This window comes from Musca autumnalis, unplaced genomic scaffold (assembly GCF_047663935.1).
Source record: "Musca autumnalis isolate F117 unplaced genomic scaffold, ASM4766393v1 scaffold_4, whole genome shotgun sequence".
In the NCBI taxonomy this organism is placed as follows: Eukaryota; Metazoa; Arthropoda; class Insecta; order Diptera; family Muscidae; genus Musca; species Musca autumnalis.
Genome location: NW_027411977.1, coordinates 109617085 through 109638385, shown reverse-complemented (window position 1 = coordinate 109638385; position 21301 = coordinate 109617085). Strand labels below are relative to the sequence as shown.

At 37.8% G+C, this 21301-nt stretch overlaps 1 protein-coding gene across 1 annotated transcript in view; it reads left to right on the top strand.

The window, feature by feature from the left end:
- LOC141403043 (homeobox protein caupolican-like) overlaps positions 1 to 20647 on the top strand; it is a 272584-nt gene extending 251937 nt beyond the window's left edge. Inside the window, exon 4 of the mRNA XM_073985206.1 lies at positions 19933 to 20647. Coding sequence (XP_073841307.1) covers positions 19933 to 20647 — 715 coding nt within the window. The remainder of the gene's footprint in view (positions 1 to 19932) is intronic.
- The last annotated feature ends 654 nt before the right edge of the window (positions 20648 to 21301 follow it).

Sequence of the window (21301 nt, the reverse complement as noted above, 5' to 3'; positions counted from 1 at the left end):
TCTGTTTTTCGCTTCGCTTTTTGGAATACCGCGCCTTTTCATTTCTCCATCGAAGCATAGGCCTCCCGATTTTGCGTGTACCGCCATGTGGCATGTATTCATACGCCTTTTTGGCGGGTTCATCATCGTTCATTCTTATGATATGGCGTAGCCAACGCAATCGTTGCATCTCGATACGTTTAACTATATTCATGTCTTTGTATAGCTTATATAGCTCGTGATTCATACGACGTCGATATTCACCGTCAACGCAAATCGGCCCGTAGATCTTTCGAAGAATTTTCCTCTCAATCACACCAAGCACTGCCTTATATGCTTGTGCAAGTACCCATGCTTCGGAGCCATACATTAGCACGGGCAGTATCAGCGTTTTAGTGTTATTTTTGTTTGACGAGATGTGGTTTTCTTTTTAAATTGCTTATTTAAACCAATACAATTCAATACCATTCTTCTTCTTATTTCACAACTGATGTTGTTTGTTGTGTTTATGGTAATGCCGAGGTAGACGAAGTCTTTAACTACCTCAAATTTATAGGTACCAACTTCCACAGTTGGTCCGAGCTCTATGGACGCTTTGCGTGTGAACACCATCAATTTGGTCTTTTCGCCGTTTACCGCCAGATCCACTTTCGCAGATTCTCCTTCGGCCTTCCTAAAGGTATCACTTACTTCCTTTACTGATCGTCCTATGATGTCTATGTCATCAGCATAAGCAAGTAACATGTGACTATTGGTGTAGATTGTGCCATTTCTTTTGACATTTGCATCTCGTATTACCTTTTCCAGCAAAATGTTGAACAGGTCACACGAAAGGCTGTCTCCTTGTCTGAAACCTCTTTTGGTACTAAACGGTTCGGAGTGTCAGTTTAAGTCATCTTACAAAGCCGGATGAGCTTTGCGGGGATACCAAATTCAGACATTGCATATAATACCTTTGATCGGAGGAGACTGTCGAAAGCTGCTTTATAATCGACAAAAAGGTGATATGTGCCGATCTGCATCTCTTGGGCCTTCTCAAGGATTTGCCGCAGGGTAAATATCTAGTCAATGGTGGACTTGCCATTCTAAAGCCACATTGGTATGGTCCAATTATTTCTTTGACCATTGGCTTTAGTCGTTCGCACAATATCCCTGACACTATCTTATAGGCAATAGGGAGAAGACTTATGCCCCTATAGTTGGAGCATACGGTGTTATCTCCTTTCTTGTGGACGGGACACAGGATGCTCAGGTTCCAATAGTCGGGTACGCGTTCTTCCTGCCAGATGGTGCTATCTAGCTGATGCATACACCTTATCAGCGAGTCGCCTCCGGTTTTAAACAGCTCGGCTGGTAAGACATCGGCTCCTGCTGCTGTATTATTCTTCAGCCGGTTGATTGCTTATTTTACCTCATCTAGGCTGGGTGGTATACATTCTATACCATCTTCAGGGATTGGATCTGTGGTATCATCGTCTTCGCTACTATTGGATACCAGCAGATTGGAAAAATGTTCCTTCCATATCCTTAGCACGCTATCTGTATCTGTTACCAGATCACCTTGCCGGTCTCTACAGGAGGATGTGCCTGTACCAAAGCCATCTGTTTGATGTTTCACTCTTTGGTAGAATTTTCGGACTTCGTTCTGGCTCCTGTACATCTCGATATTTTCACACTCCCGCTTTTCCATTTCTACCTTTTTCTTGCGGAGAAGACGTTTCTCTTCTCTCCTATTCTCCCGATATCTCTCTCGTGCGCTACGCGTTGCTACTGATTGTAAAGTAGCTCTATATGCCGCATTTTTCTCTTCGGTAGCGGCACGACACTCCTGGTCATACCATGAATTCCTTTGTGGAGGTCTCTGCAATCCAAGTATGGATTCTGCGGCTGCTCTCATTAAGCATTTGGGCTAGTTGAGTGCAATATGCTGTGGATATCTGTTGTGTTTGCAGACTATCGATGTCCAACTTTCGTGTTGTGTCTGTTCGTGCTTTATTTGCAACGTTTAGACGGGTACGTACCTTTGCTGCAAAAGGTAATGGTCCGAATCAATGTTTGCGCCTCGGAACGATCGTACATTCAACACGCTCGATGAATGCCTTCCATCTATCACAACATGATCAATTTGATTACTTGTTCTTTGATCTGGAGACAGCCAGATGCCCTTATGAATATCGAGATGATTAAATCTGGTACTGCTAACTACGATGTTTTTTGCAGCTGCAAAGTCTATCAGCCTCATACCATTGTCAGATGTTTCACTGTGGAGACTGAATTTCCCGACTGTTGGGCCAAAAATATTCTCCTTTCCAATTTTGGCATTAATATCGCCTAGAATGATTTGAATGTCATGGGCAGGGCAACGGTCATATGTTTCTTCTAAGCGCTCGTAAAATGTATCTTTGGTTCGTTCGTCCTTTTCTTCAGTGGGAGCATGAGCGCAAATAAAGGTGATGTTGAAGAATTTAGCTTTTATTCGAATTGCAGCAAGTCTTTAATTCACTGGGGTGAAGCTGGATACCAGATGTTTTAGCCTCCGACTAACTACGAATCCGCAACCAAACTCATGCTTTACGTCATGGCAGCTATAATACAGTGCGTCACCTTTAAGTGTATGGCAGTAATATCGGCCTTGTACTTTTCATGTACGTCTGCCAATGCGAAGACTGCACCTTCTCTATAAAGAGTGCGAACATTCCAGGTGCAGATTCGCAGATCATGGTTTGTTTTTCTTTTCTTTCGTTTTTCCATATTAGGCTATATATTCTAACTAACCCGACGCCCAAACCCAAGTTTTTAACGTTATTATGGGTGAACGCGCGGCACATGTTAGCTCACTACCTTTAACGGGTGTTAAAGGCAGTTCCCCAGGTTACGCCACGGGGAGGTCACTGTCCACTTGAGATGAAAGAGGGACAAAGATAAATCCTGGGCTTTGCCATGTTGAAACCGGTCAGGACCGTTCCTGGCACACAGGTATCTTCCATCCCCTACGTCACCCGTCGTCGTTGATACGTTCCAAAAAAATACGACTCAAAGAGAAACGACGCAAAGCGAATTAAGATTTTCTATGGAAAACCAAGTAAAGTTCGGAGATAGGTTCCATGGTAAAAAAGCAAAATATTTTCTTATGCGCACATTTTTAGGTGGATAAATTACTTGAACAAATAGGAACCCTTATTGCCAATTTGTAGCATTTTTGGCCAGAAAATGTACCTAAAACAGTCGAAATACCTGAAATCAGGTGGTGCCGTTACATGAGGGCTATAACAAAATGTTGACCTATGTTCATCATTTTTGGTGAAGAAGTTTTTACATCACTTTGAAATCTAAATGTGAAAATGTTGCTTAAAGATCAAAATACCTGAAATCGGGCGGTACTTTTATATGGGGCCTATACTAAAACGTAGCCCATCTTCGAACTTGATCTACGTTCAGACCAAATGCACATACATATGTCTAAATTTCACATTTATAGGGTCGCAAATGATTATTTCAATGCGTTACAAACGGAAAAAAACTTAATATAGGCTCCGTACTATGGTGAAGGGTATAAAAATATTAGACACTCAAACTTAAAACAACGCAACATCGAAAATCGAACGACACATATTGAAATTTGGTGTTAACTAAGAAACGACGCACTATGTCGCGAGTTCATATTAACTGTTGCCAAAAATAGAAGAAGTTATGGTAGGTGCATCAATTTTTGTACACGTACTTATTGTTGACTTGAAATCTCGAGCACAAAAAACTGGGATGTTCGGCCCACGTTTTGATATTGCCCCCATAGAACCGTAACTCCCTGTTTTCAGTATTTTGAAAATTTAGCCATAATGACCAACCGAAATGATTGAAATTCGGTGGTTAGTCTTCAACAGACGTACAAAACATTCCAACTGAGAATTTTGGATGTAGGTCCACGTTTTGATATAGCCCCCATAGAACGGTACCTCCAGATTATCGGTATTTTGAAGATTTTATCCTCATTATTACACCATTATTACTTGCTGAAATTTGGAATTTAATTTTCGTTGTGGGCATAAAACTTTCACCTTGAAATTTGTCTGCATAGGTCCACGCCTTCATATAGCCCCCATAGGATGATACCTCCCGATTTTCAGTGTTTTGGAGGTTTCAGCCTGATTATCACACCGAAATGGATGAAAATTTGTATTAAGTCTTCGTTGGGGGCTTATAACTTTCCACCAGAAATCTGTCAGTATAAGTCCCCGTCGTCCTATAGCCCCCATAGAACCGTACCTCCCCACTTTCCGTATTTTGAATGTTGTGGCCTCAATTTCTCCCGAAAAGACTGAAATGTGGCGTTCAGTCTTCATATTTTTTGTGGGCTTATTGAATACATCAAACTCTTACTTTATATATGAGAATTTTCATTTAAAAACATTTTTCGACCGATTAATCGTCAAAAACGGTCCATTTTTTTAAAAATCGAATTTTGAATTTTGATATTCACCATTTTTTTTTAAATTGATATTTTTTAAATTTTCTCGTTTTAAAGCAAAATTATTACGTACATAATACGCCCACAAAAAGTCGTTTTCGCGGTTCATTTGTTAAAGCGCTTTGTTAAAATAGGGGGTAACCCCTGAGTGAGGTGGTCGCTGAAAAAGAGAAATAACATGTTCGTCTGCAAACCTTTGCAGAACCGACTGTTTCAAGCAATAACAAGAAGAATGGCGGAAAATCTACTTCAGTCATAACAGTCCATGATATCGGCTCGAGAAAGATTTCCGAGGTAATTGATGAATGTCTGGGACAAGGTGAGTACTCTTTGGTCCAACTAAGAAATTCTAAGGTTAACGTAAAGGTCAAATCTCTCGATGATTTTTCTAAAGTTACTAAAAAATTAACAGATTGCTGTATAAAATACCATGCACACACGTCCAAGGCTCTTCTACCTTACAAGGTATTAATCGACAATCTCTCTAGTGAATTTACTGAGGAAGAAATTAAGACATTTTTGGAAAATAAATTTAATTTTAATTTTCCGATAGAGGTATTAAAAGCTACAAATATCTCTGAAAATAAATGGATACTTCGTCTGGCACGACATTCCGATATAAACAAGGTTTATAAAATAAAGAAAATTCTACGCTGGGATGTGCATATTCGCAAACACAAGGGTAGAAAAGTTACGCAGTGTTTTAACTGCCAAAGATTTGGACACACTTCTAACAGCTGTGGCATGCCGTTTAGATGTGTCAAATGTGCCGAACCTCACGGTCCTGGTAACTGCCCCTTGCCTACCAAAGATCAAGGTCAAAACGAAATTATAACTGTTAATGAAGATTCTGGAAAAACAGTTAAGAAAACTATAAAATGCATTAATTGTGAGGAAGAAGGGCATGTTGCTAGTTCTCCTCAATGCCCAAAGATGGTGGCTTACGTAGCTAGAATTACTAAAGCCAAAGAAGAAGCGCATGCCAAATCAATGGCTCATAGGGCTTCTTTTGTTAATACACGTCCCGGTGTTTCGTACGCTATTGCGACAAACAACGGCCGTCCAAGCAATCCAACCCCAGTTAAACTGCCTACCCCCCATGGACAGCAGACTGAGGGATTTATGGATATCTTTACTACGGTATCCGCGGATTGCCAGAAAACTTTCGGTGCCAACTTAAGTGTGGTTATAAACCGTGTTATGAGATTTATTCCCGAGTATAGAAAAATTCGGGAAAAAGAGGGGCAAAACCAAGCCACTCTAGGAATGATTTTTGCCATGAGTAATATCGATGGATAATAATACACTTATTTGTTTCTTCTTAAACATTAACTCTTGTGTCTCTATGGCCAGGAGGCATTATTTAAATAATTTTATAACAAATAACAAACCCGATGTTTTATTATTAGCTGAGACTAAATTATCTTCTAAATACAAAGTATCATTTAAGGGATATAAAATATTTCGTAGTGATAGAATAGGTGGTGCAGGGGGAGGGACTGCCGTTCTAGTAAATGAAAAATATAGATGCGAAAGGGTATACTTAGATTGTGGGGATATAGAAGTATGCGCTGCTAAATTATGGAGGGGGGATGGTACACCAATTAACTTTGTCTCTTTATATTTAACACCAACTAAAAGTGTTCAGGTATATGGTAATATTCAAAAATGTTTTACAATCGTTGAAGTTGAGGTTCACCATTTAATAAGTCGCGAACTGTCAATATATTTTATACAATATGAATATATTTATATTAATTGAAGTGTTTTAGCCGGGGTCGCATAAAATGAACCATAACAAATAATTTATGTGGAAGCTGTGTTGGTGGTAATATTAAAAAATGGGTGAAAATGTGTTGAAGTTTACAAGTTTTTTTGTGTTCTTTCTTGATTTCTGGTCAAACCACGGAAAATTCAGACCAGAGCTCAAAGAAAGAATTGAAGAATACCCCTTGGGCAACATGGTTCTAATGTATGACTTTTAGATATATACACTGCATCCCCCTATAATCGATGCTGACATTTTGAAGTTTTGAAATCTGGGTTTTTTGAATTTTTCTTATAATTGGAGGGCGCAACCCGATAATTACCCAAACTATTTATTGGATTGTAGAACTCGTGATTCCACGTCGTTTGATGTATATCTCATGAGTGTGCTTCATACAGCTCCCTAGTAATAGGAGTCCAAAGTCGAAATTTTGGTGCGTAAATTTTCTTTAAAAACCTATTTTTTGCCTTCAAAATTTACAACTGTGACTCAGGTACCCTTGAACCCCGCGTGATTTTAGTTTTTCTACGCGCCGGATCTAATGAACCCCTCTGCTTTCAAATCCATCCACTAAAACGGCGGTTATAGATACATTGAAAGTAGGAAATTCTGCAAAATTATATTTTGATGATTCCGCGCATTGAACCGCGATTTTCTTTGGTTATTTTTACATAAATGGAATCCTTTATACGCGATTATATTATTTTCCAAAACCGTGTGGCATAAATTACCGATATTCTGGAGTAATATTCATATTTCGTATAAAATAGAATTTGGGAGCACATCCGCGGTTCTTATCGAATTTGTTTAAAATTTGTTATAATGACGTATTTTTTATAGGCGGTCACTGAAATCGGATGCGCCTTATAATCTTATGTACATCGCGCAATTTTTACCCACATAAAGGTTTTTTGAACAGTAAGGTGCAGCTGACGGCACACTTTGGCCGCTGAATGAAAAGTGGAAAAATCGCTACATATTAATAGAGATGCACTCGCTGTATCTGAAAAGCGCATGCGCCTTAACTGATTTTAACGAATTCGCGAATTATACGTTTTTTAACTTTTATGTTTTTTCTTTGGTTGTAATTTCAATATTACTTTCTATTTCATAATCCTATTGTTTATCAAAGTAAGCAAATACACTTTTGGGTTTGTCATCGCATTTTCCCTGAAGAAGTGTCAGCGAAGTCCGTCAGTCCTTGCATCGAATTTTAGCGAAATAGTAGAATAACTCTCAAAATTTTTTTTCTATTTTTCGTATTAAACAAAAAAATATATTTTTGAAATAACATTCCAACAATAAGTTTTCGTCTTTTGTTGTTGCTGTAATATGGCAGTTATAAATCCTATCGTTAAAATTTTGGTCTCATATTTTTCTACGCGTTGTCTAGAATCTGTATGTATTTTAATTTATTTTTTCGAGCTTTATTTGGACTCTAAATTTTTTCAGTATTTCTTGATTTTCCGCGAAAATAGAAATACATTTAGTAAATATTGAGGCATCTACGGATAGATATTAAATGCTGTTAACGCTTTATATATACATTTTCATATTACAGCAAAAATGGAATTTTTAAATATTTGTTCTTTATAAGGGAATAAAACCCCCATAACATTGGAGCGCAGCATCCAATTTTGTGAACGCGAACAGATTTGAAACCACAACTTTTTTCTTAATCTTCGTTCCAAAAATTGCGAATGTGCTCGCAAAAAAATTTTTTAAATTTCTTCCAATGGAATTGCGAAAGAAATTTGAAATTTACCATATAGCCTCAATACAATTGTAGAACTTTATAACACTGGCGAGGTTGTTGTAGGTGCAGATTTGAATGCGAAACACCCCTTATGGGGTGGAACCGAAACGAATGATCGGGGTAGAAGATTAGAAAACTTCATTTCTCTGTGCCCTAGTTTGATGCCATGTTCCACCATTAGGCCAACTAGGCCTAATGGGTCAGGTGGGTCACACATAGATTTTTTCCTTCATTTTCCGGGTATAGTACCAGCTGGTGGAAGTCAATTAGCCACTCTCGATTATGAATCCGACCATAGGGCCGTTCGATTAATTATACAAGTGGATAGCGTACAAAGGGGGGTAGCTCAAACTTGGTACGATTATGATCATATGAGCGTTCGCCGTTATAGGCGAAAATTGCAAGATGGTCTTGCAAACCATATGTTACCTATCAACACTAATGTTGATACTGGGGAGATTGATAATTGCATAAACGAACTAGAGTCTGTGTTTCGTTATGCCATAGAGGAAACTGTACCCAGAAAATCCTACAATAGAGGATCTCTGGGAGAGCTACCACATCGAATACTTCATTTCATTAAAGAAAGGAAAAGGCTTAATCGGGCCTTAAGGAGATCTCATGATCCCGATAGGATGTCAATTTTGTGGGCTGACATACGTAACCTCACTCGAATAATTGAGGAAATGATATGTCAATTTGAAGGAGATCGTCGTAAAACTTTTCTTCAGGGTATTACTGTAAATAGTAAAACCTATTCGAAGGTAAAGCGCGTAGCAGGCATAGCGGGTCGATGTCCTGTTGGTGATCTTGTCAGCCAACATGGCAATGTAGTTTGTGAGGATTTGGCAAAGGCCGAAATAATGGCCAGCCACATTGAAGGTACATACCGTTCAGGTGACTTACCCGTTGACAGTTCGTTTGACGACCTTATAAACAGGGCGGTTGAGGGAATTGCCAACGGGCCACCTTTGGTCTCCTTTAACAATGATAATTTAGTCAATGGCTCTATTTTTGCAGACATGCTACAATGGGAAGAAGGCGGTTTCGTGAAACCAGCGGATATAGAATGGGCTATATCACGCAGACCTTCAAAGAAGTCTTGTGGCCATGACAAAATACCTGACATTGCTGTGAAGCGGGCAGGTGATGTCCTGTATGAATTTTTGGCAGTGCTCTTTAACCACTGCCTAAATCTGGCATATTTCCCAAAGGCATGGAAAGTGGCCTTAATGGTCCCTATTCCAAAACCCGGGTCAGACCCAGGAAGTTGCAGTGGTTATAGACCCATATCACTGTTGTCGCCTTTTGGGAAACTTTTAGAGATGGCTATCCAGCAACGGATAAAACGGGATATTGAGGACAGACATATCCTGAGAGATTGCCAGTTTGGGTTTAAACCCGGGCACTCTACAACACACGCACTTGCCTGCTTCACAGACTATGTCTCTGAAGGGCTCAATAGGAAGAATGGAACATTGGCTGTAAGCCTAGACTTTGCTAAGGCCTTCGATAGAGTATGGCACCAGGGTGTTGTGTACAAGCTGCAGTCTTTCGGTTTCAGCGAGCACATCTGTAGACTGGTGGCAGGCTTTCTTGAGGGGCGTTACTTCACAGTAAAGGTGGGTGATAAGCAATCAAGTCAGAGACGGGTATTGTCAGGTGTGCCTCAAGGCTCTATCCTGGGGCCCCTGATATACAATATCTACGTAAGTGATATCCCCGGACCCCCTCAGGGGGGCCTGCTACTAGTCTTTGCGGACGACGTCCTCATAGCATTTAAGGGGGCTGTGGCGAAAACTGTTAATAGGAAAATGAACACCTATTTGGAAGAATTAAGAGTGTATTTTGATAGATGGAAATTGCGACTAAATGTTGCGAAATGCCAATCCATTGTGCTCACGGGCGCAAGGGGTCTGGTTTATAAAAATTTCCGACAATTTATTCCCAATTTGCAAATAGGAAATGGTGTTATACAAACATATAACACGATGAAATATCTTGGAATATTATTCCATGATAGGTTCGATTTTTGCAGACATATAGACTACATCTTAATGAATTCTAAAAAGATTTACTTTATGTATCACCGTACACTGAGTATGAGTGGCGGACTACCTATCCAGGTGAAACTTTTAATATATTCCCAGGTCATTAGGCCTATAATTTCATACGCCTTTCCATCATGGTTCGGAATTTCGTCCCACCAGATGGAAAGGATACGTATATGGGAAAGAACGGTCTTGCGTGCGTGTTTAGGACTACGCGGATATCCAACTTACGATGGCACATTTAAATGCCCATCTAACAAATTAGTTTACGAGAGATCTGGCCTTCGACGAATCGACAGTTTTATGGTCAAAAGTGGTCTAAAATTTGTTGATAAAAGCCTTGGCCTAGACAATGAAATGATTAAGAACGCATTGAGTAACAACGACAACCGTTCCATTGAATATAAAAGACATCTTTCTCCTGCCGATCTTCTAACACTTCAGGAGGAGGGATTACTTTTTAACAATAATAATCTATTATTCTACCATAGGAGATATAGATCATATAATATTAATGACACTGTATACACTACATCACAGTAATGCATACTTACTTTTTTATATATTTGTAAATATTTGTATATAGTTAATTATAAGATAGTTTAAGTTTAGTTTTAAGATAAGTTTAAGCAACAATAATTTTGAGAGATTAGCCCTTTTTAATAATCCTATTTTTTTTTTGGGCAACATATACCATGAATTTTAAAAGAAATCAAAATGTGTGAAGATGTACAAGCAGCAAGCCTGCTGTACCATTATAACAATAACATAATTGTTATACAACCCGATGTATCTAGGCTTAAGAGATTTTTCTATAATCCCAAGCATTATATTTACTGATTTAAAAATAAGCCAATATTTTTCTTTGTAAGAACGAAATGGATTTAATAAATAGCACAATAAACAAACCTTTGCAGCTGGAACTTTATACGTTTGAAGTACTCACTTTTACAACTCAAGCAACAAATAATATCGATATACACTTTTATACAATTTGTTCCCACTCCACTAGTTTTAAAATTTGGTTCACAAAATCGATGTAATAAGTACCACAGACTTGGATAGCACCATATGATCACTATTTACTTCCAAACAAAATTAAATCCATGTTTACTACATCCAAAGCAACTTTAAAATTTATTTTAGAATGATAAATGAATTTAAATATTAAAATTTTGGAGCATAATACAAGTTATTAATTTTAGTAAAAAAAGGACAAAAAACATATTTCCAACAATTATCGGATTTGAACCTTCCCATGGACAAAACTACTTGACAAATCAATACCATAATTTAAATTCCTTCAAATTGAAATGTTTACTATAAATTACTTACTTACTTAGCTGGCCCATTACAGAACATTTGTTCCATAGACCGAACTAAGAAAAGATCTCCATTCCTTTCTGTTTTTCGCTTCGCTTTTTGGAATACCGCGCCTTTTCATTTCTTCATCCACTTGTATGCTCCATCGAAGCTTAGGCCTGCCGATTCTGCGTGCACCGCCATGTGGCATGTATTCATACGCATTTTTAGCGGGTTCATCATCGCTCATTCTTATGATATGGCCTAGCCAACGCAATCGTTGCATCTCGATACGCTTAACTATATTCATGTCTTTGTATAGCTGATATAGCTCGTGGTTCATACGACGTCGATATTCACCGTCAACGCAAATCGGCCCGTAGATCTTTGGAAGAATTTTCCTCTCAAACACACCAAGCACTGCCTTATCTGCTTGCGCAAGTACCCATGCTTCGGAGCCATACATTAGCACGGGTAGTATCAGCGTTTTGTATAGTGTTATTTTTGTTTGACGAGATGTGGCTTTGTTTTTAAATTGCTTACTTTAACCATAGTAGCATCTGTTGCCCAATACAATTATTCTTCTTATTTCACAACTGATGTTGTGGTAGAGGTAGACGAAGTCTTTAACTACCTCAAAATTGTAGGTACCAACTTCCACAGCTGGTCCGAGCTCTATGGACGCTTTGCGCGTCGACACCATCAATTTGGTCTTTTCGCCGTTAACCGCCAGACCCACTTTCGCAGATTCTCCTTCCTAAAGGTATCAGTAAATTCCTTTACTGATCTCCCATGATGTCTATGTCATCGGCATAAGCATTTGCATCTCGTATTACCTTTTGCATCTCGTATTACCTTTTCCAGCAAAATGTTGAATATTTCACACGAAAGGCTGTCTCCTTGTCTGAAACCTCTTTTGGTACAAAATTCTTCGGAGGGGTTCTTTCCAATTTTAACTAAGGACCTAGTATCAGTTAAAGTCATCTTACAAAGCCGGATGATCTTTGCGGGGGTTTACTATAAATAATCATCAATAAATTTGTATTCCGAAGTACTTGATTTTGACCATTTTTGGACACGGTCGGGACACTGTGCAACACAACTTCGAAAACAACGCAAAGTGAAACGACGCAAAGCCAGGTCTTGGTGTGAAATGGAGTAAATGTTATTTTAGGCATTAATTGGACAAAGTTCATTTATGCTCACTGCAGGAATTCATTTTTGAGAAAAAATGTCAAAAAGTCATAACCCTAATGTACATACATATGAACTTCAAATAAGTTTTCCATTGTCCTAAAAATCGTATAGAATTTCTTTACATTAAATAGACCACTCCATCACTCCGTGTGATTTTAAGAAACATGACGTATGCTTGACAACAACATTTGACTAACACACGTATAAACAAATGTAACGAATCGCTGTTGTTAGAATAAAATGTTACTTTGATATGGGCCTTCGAATACACAAACGTTTGCGTTTATAGCGTTGTCTTGCAAAATTATTTTCCGTTATCGTTTTGCTTTCCTGCTGCTGCTGCCGTTCCTGTTGCCAGTGGCACTCCATTCGGGATGATTTATTTTATTTGTTTTTATTTGACACCATTGAGGTGGCAGTTTAAAAATTGGAGCTGGAGTTGTGGGTTGCATTGCTTGCTGTTGGCATGGATTAATAATGCGAAAGCGAATTTTTTGTTCATTTGCTCTCAACCACTTTGGCTGTGATTCATTCATTACCGTTTTCTACACATGTGAATAGGTGAAAAATGGTTGTCATTTTTTATTTGGAACACAAGAAAAACAAATCCGTCAACTTATGGGAGAATTTTCGTAATAGATTGAATTGTATTTAAGGTGTGAACTGACATGATTTTTTATAAAATGTTATATATTCTACACCACTGCGTGTAGAGGGTATGTAATATTGCGTGAAAAATATGTAAAGCTTTGAACTGCTGCTTTCTGGTACACTCTACATACATGTACAACCAATTGTATGTATATAAAGCAAAGTAACTTTGAATATGTACATACGTTTACAATTCATAGCAATTTGCTTATTTGTTAGGTTTTTTCTCCATAAACAGCGAAAGAAAAGAACAAAAACGTATGTACACAACTCCCTCCCCGGTGTGCAAAACGTTGACTTGACAAATTTATTCAACTCAAAATGTCAGTTATAAAATATGACCGCACCACTATTGGAACAAACAAAAAACATGGCTATTTGACAAATGTAATCATAACCTGCTTTATTTTTAAGCCTCATTTGGGTAAATCGTTTCGACTTAAATTTTAATTATTCCCGCTGTTGCATGCCACTGATGTGAGTATATAAGTCCAATTGTGACAACATAAATAAAGAAAACGAAACCAAGCAAACGCAGGCAGTGGTGCATCCAATTCATCCAATGTGCCCACTCTGAACGACCACCAAAAACAAAAGCAAAAAAACAGTGCAAAAATCCAAAACGCACGCAGAAAAAACCAACAAAATAAAGGCAACGTAAAACAAAAATACATCACAATGACCAACACCTGCTGAGTCAAAAATAGTGACCATTATACGTTTTGGTCAGAAACTGAAACCATATAAAAATCCCAAATCCACTGCAGTCTACTGTGGATGAATGTTTAACTATGTGACTATGCAAACTGTGGCATTCTGAAATTGCCACATATATTGCGAATTTAAGCCGTAAAGCTTCCACGGCTTACTCAGTCGCCAATGTCCCAGAAAATACTCGTAACAAACAGTTTGAAGGCATAAAACAGCAAATATCAATTGCTTGGCGCAGTGCCTTAATAAAGTTATGAATCAACATCAAAAAACTCAAAAAGATGAATATATTGCCACCAACCAAAATCATATAGAGGCTAGTGGATGTTATGTTAGGGCTGCAAGAAAATATCAGCATCAGTCTCATAGAGAGTGAGAGAATCATTGAGACTAGCGCCAACAAAAAAGGTTAAATTGTTGTATTGCTAATGTGTCTTATACAAACGAGACGCGGGGTTTCCTGGCTACAATAGACGTCATGTGGGCCAATAATATTTGTAGTGTCTGCACAGTGCACTATAGGTAATTTGGTCAGGTTTTTAGGCAAAAAGTCGATTTTTGCACTTTTAATAACGCGAGCTTTCTATTTTGATTCGAAGGAAGAACATGTCAAATTATATGGATGTGCAATCTGTTTTCAAAAATATTCAAAACTCGCGGTATAGTTAGAAATTAAAATCAAAATTTCGAAAACAAACGCAATTTGTAAGAGTTTGGTAATAATCAAATACATAGATATGATATTCAGTGGAATGGTGGCGGTGTGTACTTTCTGTTTTAAGAAATAATTTTCTTCAAAATGTTTATTACAGCGGAAAAAACGTCATATAGGATACAACCTAAGAAAACAAAATTATAGTTTTTATACCCTACACCACCCTGTGGTAAGGGTATTATGTGTTAGTGCATTTGTATGTAACATGCCTAAGGAAAAGAGATAGACCCATACTTCCTTCTAGGGATATGCATAGAATCACCCTCTGAGTCGATTTATGCATGTCCGTCCGTCCGTCCGTTCGCAACTTGCAGGTCGCATTAATCGTTCGATTTGAAAATTGGGGAAGATAATTTTTTTAGCCAAATGAAGAACGCTATTGCTTTTGGTGAAAATCGGTTTAGATTTGGATATAGCTCCCGTATATATTTTCGGCCGATTTGAGGTATTTGATGCACCAAACACGCTGTATCTGTCCAATTTTGATGAAATTTGGAACGTTTCCATCACACGTTAGGTTTATAGATAAATGTGCCAAATTATATCGAAATCGGTTTAGATTTGGATATAGCTCCTATATATATTTTTTAGTGGATTTTTGGTATTTGGTGCACGAAAGACGTTATATATGTCCGATCTCAATGAAATTTGGAATGTGTGACGGAATTTGGTCTAGAAATAAGTGCGCCAAATGTTATCGAAATCTGTTCGGATTTGGATTTAGCTCCCATATATATTTAACCTAATCACAGTGGTGTAGGGTATCATATAGTCGGATTCCGCCCGACTTTGATCCTTTCCTTGCTGTTTTATTATAGACTTTTACAAAATTGTCCAACTTTGTCTGAAATTCTGACACCGGAAATATCTTCAGAAAAGGGTTTTGAATCAACTACATAATATACCAAGGTGCGATTTTTTGCACTTTTATAGGTGGCGTCCTTGCAGATTTTTTTTATGTTTGATTTGGTGAAGAAAATATTAAAGACAAAAAAGCATTCGATTTGAACTAAAAATACATTTCCTTTAAAGATATATTCGCCATGTGTTGTAAAATTGTACAGAGGTGTCGTGGTCAACATTTTTGTTAATTATATCTGTAATACGTTATACCTAGGGATTATGATTGCGCGGTTTATCTGGTCCTTTAAAAAAAAATAACATTTATAAAGATCTCTTCGCGAATCAATTTTTTAAACATATCAATGTTTTTAATTTTTTTTTGCGGATCAGTATTTTATTTCATTATAACCTTTTTATGGTTTTAACCGCGTTCATTGGGTTGGAATGAATAAAATATGTAAAATAAGAATAGGGGGTAGGAACAACAAAAGTTGTTAGTTATATCCGCCGTTCGTTAAAACCGTGTTCGTCTGTAAGGTTACTTTTAAATATCTTAAGTTAAAAAATTTGAAACAGTGCTTAAATTCGTCTGTAAATCCTAACCAATTGTAAAAATTCTACTCGCGGGGTAACAATTTTTGTTCGTTGTAATCGTGGTCGTTTTAAGAAGTTGCATGTGTTTACTAATATTAAGAAAAATTCTTTCGAAACACAACACTTTGTTCGTTATAAACGTATATAGCCCCCATAGAACGGTACAACCCGATTTTCGGTATTTCGGTTTTAGCCTCATTATCACACCGAAATGGCTAATATTTGGTATTTAGTCTTCGTTGGTGGTATACAATTTTCCCCCGGAAATGTGTCGGTATAGGTCCACGACTTCATATAGCCCCCATAGAACGGTACCACCCGATTTTCGGTATTTTGAAGGTTTCAGCCTCATTATCACACCGAAATGGCTGAAAATTGGTATGTAAACTTCGTTGGGGGTATAAGACCTTCCTCCAGAAATTTGTCGGCACAGGTTCACGCCTTAATAAAGCACTCATAGAATGGTGCCTCCAGATTTTCGGTATTTTGAAGGTTGTGGTCACAATAAACCCCCGAAGTGGCCGAAATTTTGTATTTAGTCTTACTTGGGGTTATTCAACTTTTTGCCCTAAATTTGTTTTTATAGATCCACGCCTTCATATAGCCCCCATAGAACGGTACCTCTGAATTTTCGGTATTTTGAAGGTTGTGGCCTCAATATTTCACCGAAATGGCAGAAAATTCAAATGAAATTTCGTATTTAGTCTACGTAGGAGGTAAAAACCTTTGCGACTAAAATTGGTCGGTTTAGGTCCACGTTTCGATATAGCCCCCATAGAACGGTACCTCCCAATTTTTGTAGTTCTGAAAATTATGACGTCAATATCCCACCCAAAGACTGAAATTTGATATTTGGTCTTACACGGGGTTATAAAATATTCCAGATGAGAATTATCAGTATAGGACCCCGTCTTCCTATATAGAAGCGTACCTCTTGATTTTCAGTATTTTGAAGGTTTTATCCACATTATCTTACCGAAATATCGGAAATTTGGCATTAGTCTTTTTTGAGTCTAACAACTTTCCTTTTTATATAGCCCTCATAGAACGGTACCCCCCGAATTTCGGTATTTTGAAAGTTAGCAACATTGTTTTACCGAAATTGATGTAATTTGGTATTTAGTCTTCTTTATAAACGAAAGGAAACTTATTGTTCCAATACAACTCATGGTTGAGGGTATAACAAGTTCAGCCCGGCCGAACTTAACGCCGCTCTTACTTGTTTTGTTTATAACGCATTCAAATAACCATTTGTCACAAAATTCTGAGACGATCTATTCATGTTGGTCTGTTGTTATCAATCTAACATTCACAATAATTGAGCTAGAACGCTATATTTTTGCACCCGAGTGTATTTTTTAAAGGTCAGGCCAAGTTCGAAGATCGACCCACCACGTAGCGGTCCCTCCCGATGTTAGGTATTTTGAGGATTTAAACTACATTTTTTGCTGAACAGACAGTTATTTGGCATTGTAGATTTCCAGTGGTCACTGGACTTCTCCATCAAAAATTGCTAACATAGGTCCTTGTTTTGTTATAGCTCCCATTAACGGTACTTTCCGATTTCCGGTATTTTGGAGATTTTATCTACAATTTTTAACTAAACTAGCCATAATTTGACATGTGAGGTCCTTAGTGGTCACAACACTTCCTCTCCACTTCTCCACAACATACATAGGTCCATATTTTGGTATAGGTCCAATGTAAGAGTACTTCCTTAATTTCGGTATTTTGATAATTTTAGCTACATTTTTTAACCGAGCTACCAAAACTTCTTCACTAAGAATTGTCAACATAGATCCACGTTTTGGGATAACCCCCTTGTAACAGAACCTCTCGATTTTCGATATTTTGAGGGTTTTAACCACCTTTTTTGACTGAACTACCAGTTAGTTGACATTTGAGGTTCCCTGCAGTCACGACACTCATGTTATGGTATAGCTCCATGTAAAGGTACCTACCGATTTTGGATATGTTAGAATTTTGGCTAAATTTTTTGGTCGAATCAGCTGAAACTTGACATTTGAATTTCTTAGTGGTCACAACACTTGTCCTCCAAAAATGTTCAATATTGGTGCGTATTTTGGTATATGCACCATGTAAAGATGCCTCCCGAATTTCGCTATCATGAGAGTTGAAACTATTTTTGTTGACAGAACTAACCGTAATTTGACATTCGAGGTTCCCTGCATTCACGAAACTTATCCACAAAAATTGTCAACGTAGGTTTATGTTTTGGTATAGCCTCCATATATCGGTACCTTCCGACGTTCGGTATTTTGAGAATTTCAGCTACATTTATTGGCCGAACTACTTGAAATTCGACATTTGAATTTCGTAGAGGTCGCAAAACCTGTCAACATAGGTCCGGCCGACATTAAAAATTTTTTACATGTTTATCTGTCAAATATGAAATTATCCTGTCATAATTCGTCAGAGCGTATTACATATCATTTCTATGCTAGTGTCAACAGACAATGAGCGTCTATTCCGATACGTGGATCTGTATTTACAGTTCGCAAGTAGTTTGCCATTTAAACACAAAAACGCTGCAGTTCTACCAGAGATGGGCTCTAAGTAGGTGTGACGATATGACATTCTTTTCCGACATACGGAAAACAATAGCTGTGTCTTTTTAAGTGATAATTTGTAATAAATATTGCTAATGTTGCAAACTTTGACAGTTGTATAATGGAAAAGTTGGTGAAAAAATTGTTTCAGCAACATTTAGTAAGTACGAGGACAAACCTAATATGTTTTTGACAAAATAAAATTATACCAGATTTGCTGAAGCGAAAATATTTTAAAACTTTCCAACAATGTGGGCTTTATCCATTAATCTAAACCAGGAAGGTACCCCGGAATCAGGGTGTCTAAGCCTGGAACCAAAAACTTATTTGTTTCTTATGTCATGTTACGAGATTCACATTCGCTTTTGACAATTGGCAAATGATTGTGTTACTGGGCCTATCAGGCATTCCATAACCTTGTGCGTTCAACTCAAGGGCTTTATCATTGGGTGCTCTTCTCAACATATGACTAAGCCATTGCCATTTACGCTTACTGGTTGCGTTTTCGAATTGCTTACTTGTTAGCCAATTCGACCAGAATGTATGCCGAATTAAGACATTTCATTGGACTACCCCTACAGTAACCAACTAAAGCTATTGGAGGGCACGAGAGTGCTCAAAGGGAAACCCTGATTCTGTCAAAACATTGCACATAATAATAATTTTTCTAAGCTTAGATAAATTTCGAAGATGGTCAATGCGGATCTTATCCTTAGTTTATTTTATTCGGAAAGTCCAGATATGACGAGATAAGGGTCCGGAAAATAGCTGACTATTTCATGAAAATAAATATTACAACAAACTTGATATTAACCATATAAATGTTCAGAAACATGTATGGCCTGTTTCTCTAAGCCGATTTGAATTAAACTTCATTCGAGTTACTACCGAACTCCTGTTGTTGTGATATATTTTGTTTGATTGAAAACAAAATCAAATCAAATATTTTTCAAAAAAACAGCAGATTGGTTGTAGTTCGATAGAAATTGAATTCGAATCGTCTTAGTGAAACAGGCCATTAATATAATAACATTTACTATTTTAACACTGTGCTTCAGACTACATACATACATATCAAATCCCTTCCACCTACTTGTGTGTTAATGGCTTGAGAAAAGCAGCACCAACCAAAAAGAATTAACCTTTTATTGAACATAGAAAATAATATTTCACATTGTTGCAGGATTGTTAACAAACTTTAACAACATTGCATTGTTTGTTTTGTCTTTCACTCATCTCTTCTTTATTCTCTTTTCTTTATTATTTATTTGCACTGTCATCCACCCTTGGAACCTGGATCACTGTGTTTGGACTTTGGGTACTCCTGCAGTTATGGCGCCAGTTATGATTTAGCATCACGTCGCAAAAACGCAACACGGGAATCAACTGCCACATTAAAAGCGTGGCTGAACGAACACATGAAGAATCCTTATCCAACAAAAGGCGAGAAGATCATGCTGGCAATAATCACTAAAATGACTCTGACACAAGTCTCAACGTGGTTTGCTAACGCTCGCAGACGTCTCAAGAAGGAGAACAAAATGACATGGGAACCAAAAAATCGCACCGAAGATGAAGATGCCATGGTCTCCGATGAGGAAAAGGATCATGAGGATGACAGCGCCAGCAACAGAATACGAACATCGTCGTCAGCAATAACGGCATCCACTATGCCGTCGGCAGGAGCTGTAAGTTCAGTGCAACAGACAACGCTTATGCCCACAATAAAACAACGTCTGGATGGTTATGATGGACATTTGAGTGCAACAGGTGGTAATGGTGCTGTAGGCTTAAGTAACCACAATCACCACAGCAATGGTGGTGGTGTTGGCAATGGCAATACAGCGTCAAGCACTGTCGATGGCAGTGCGACTGGCGGAGTATCAGGCACTTCGCCGGGTGTGGGTGTTGCTTCAAACCTTAGCGGGAATCACCATAGTATAGGAGGAGGACTTAACAGCCAAACAAAAGGTAAATATACATTTCTTTTTTCTATTTTAATTATAAATATAAAAAAATTAAATAAAAAAGACATTTTTGCATAACATGAAAAAAAGAAAACAGCTTAAATCTAAATTATTATAAAGTAATTGAAAAAAAAAATATATAATAATATAAGAAAATAATTGAAGAATCGAAGGTCACAAGTTTCTTTATTTTGAACAATTCACTTCAAATGCATTGCTTTGACTTAAGAAAAGTGTATACGAATAAAAGTTCAAGGTTTGCTGTAGGCTAACAACTATATTTGAACGGAACCTTGTTGATATCTGGTTGAGGAGAAAGTCCCCCATAGTTTCAGAAACGATAGCATTCCGGACCACTTTTAGGATAATTTATCTCTGTCTCAACCTCTTGTCAAAATACTGCACCCCAATCCGTTGGAAAGAATGCTAAACGGACCCGTTCCAGTGTATCGAACTGTTTAGCGCCGGACAAATACGACAAGCCCTTACTTCTTTGGTAGGAAGCATTGTAGAAGGAAATTGGTATGGGAGAATCATCCATCAAAAGAGCGGATAGTTGATTTACCGATATCTCGACCTCCAAAAATGCCAAACCTATAGAAGCAATGGACAAGAAATCATACCGCAGTTACATACTGCAGTCGATGCGTTTATAAGGATCAGAACACCATCAATGTAAGGACATTTCAGCTGATAAGAACGAACCTTAAGTTTGTAAGGAAGTTCGAGAAG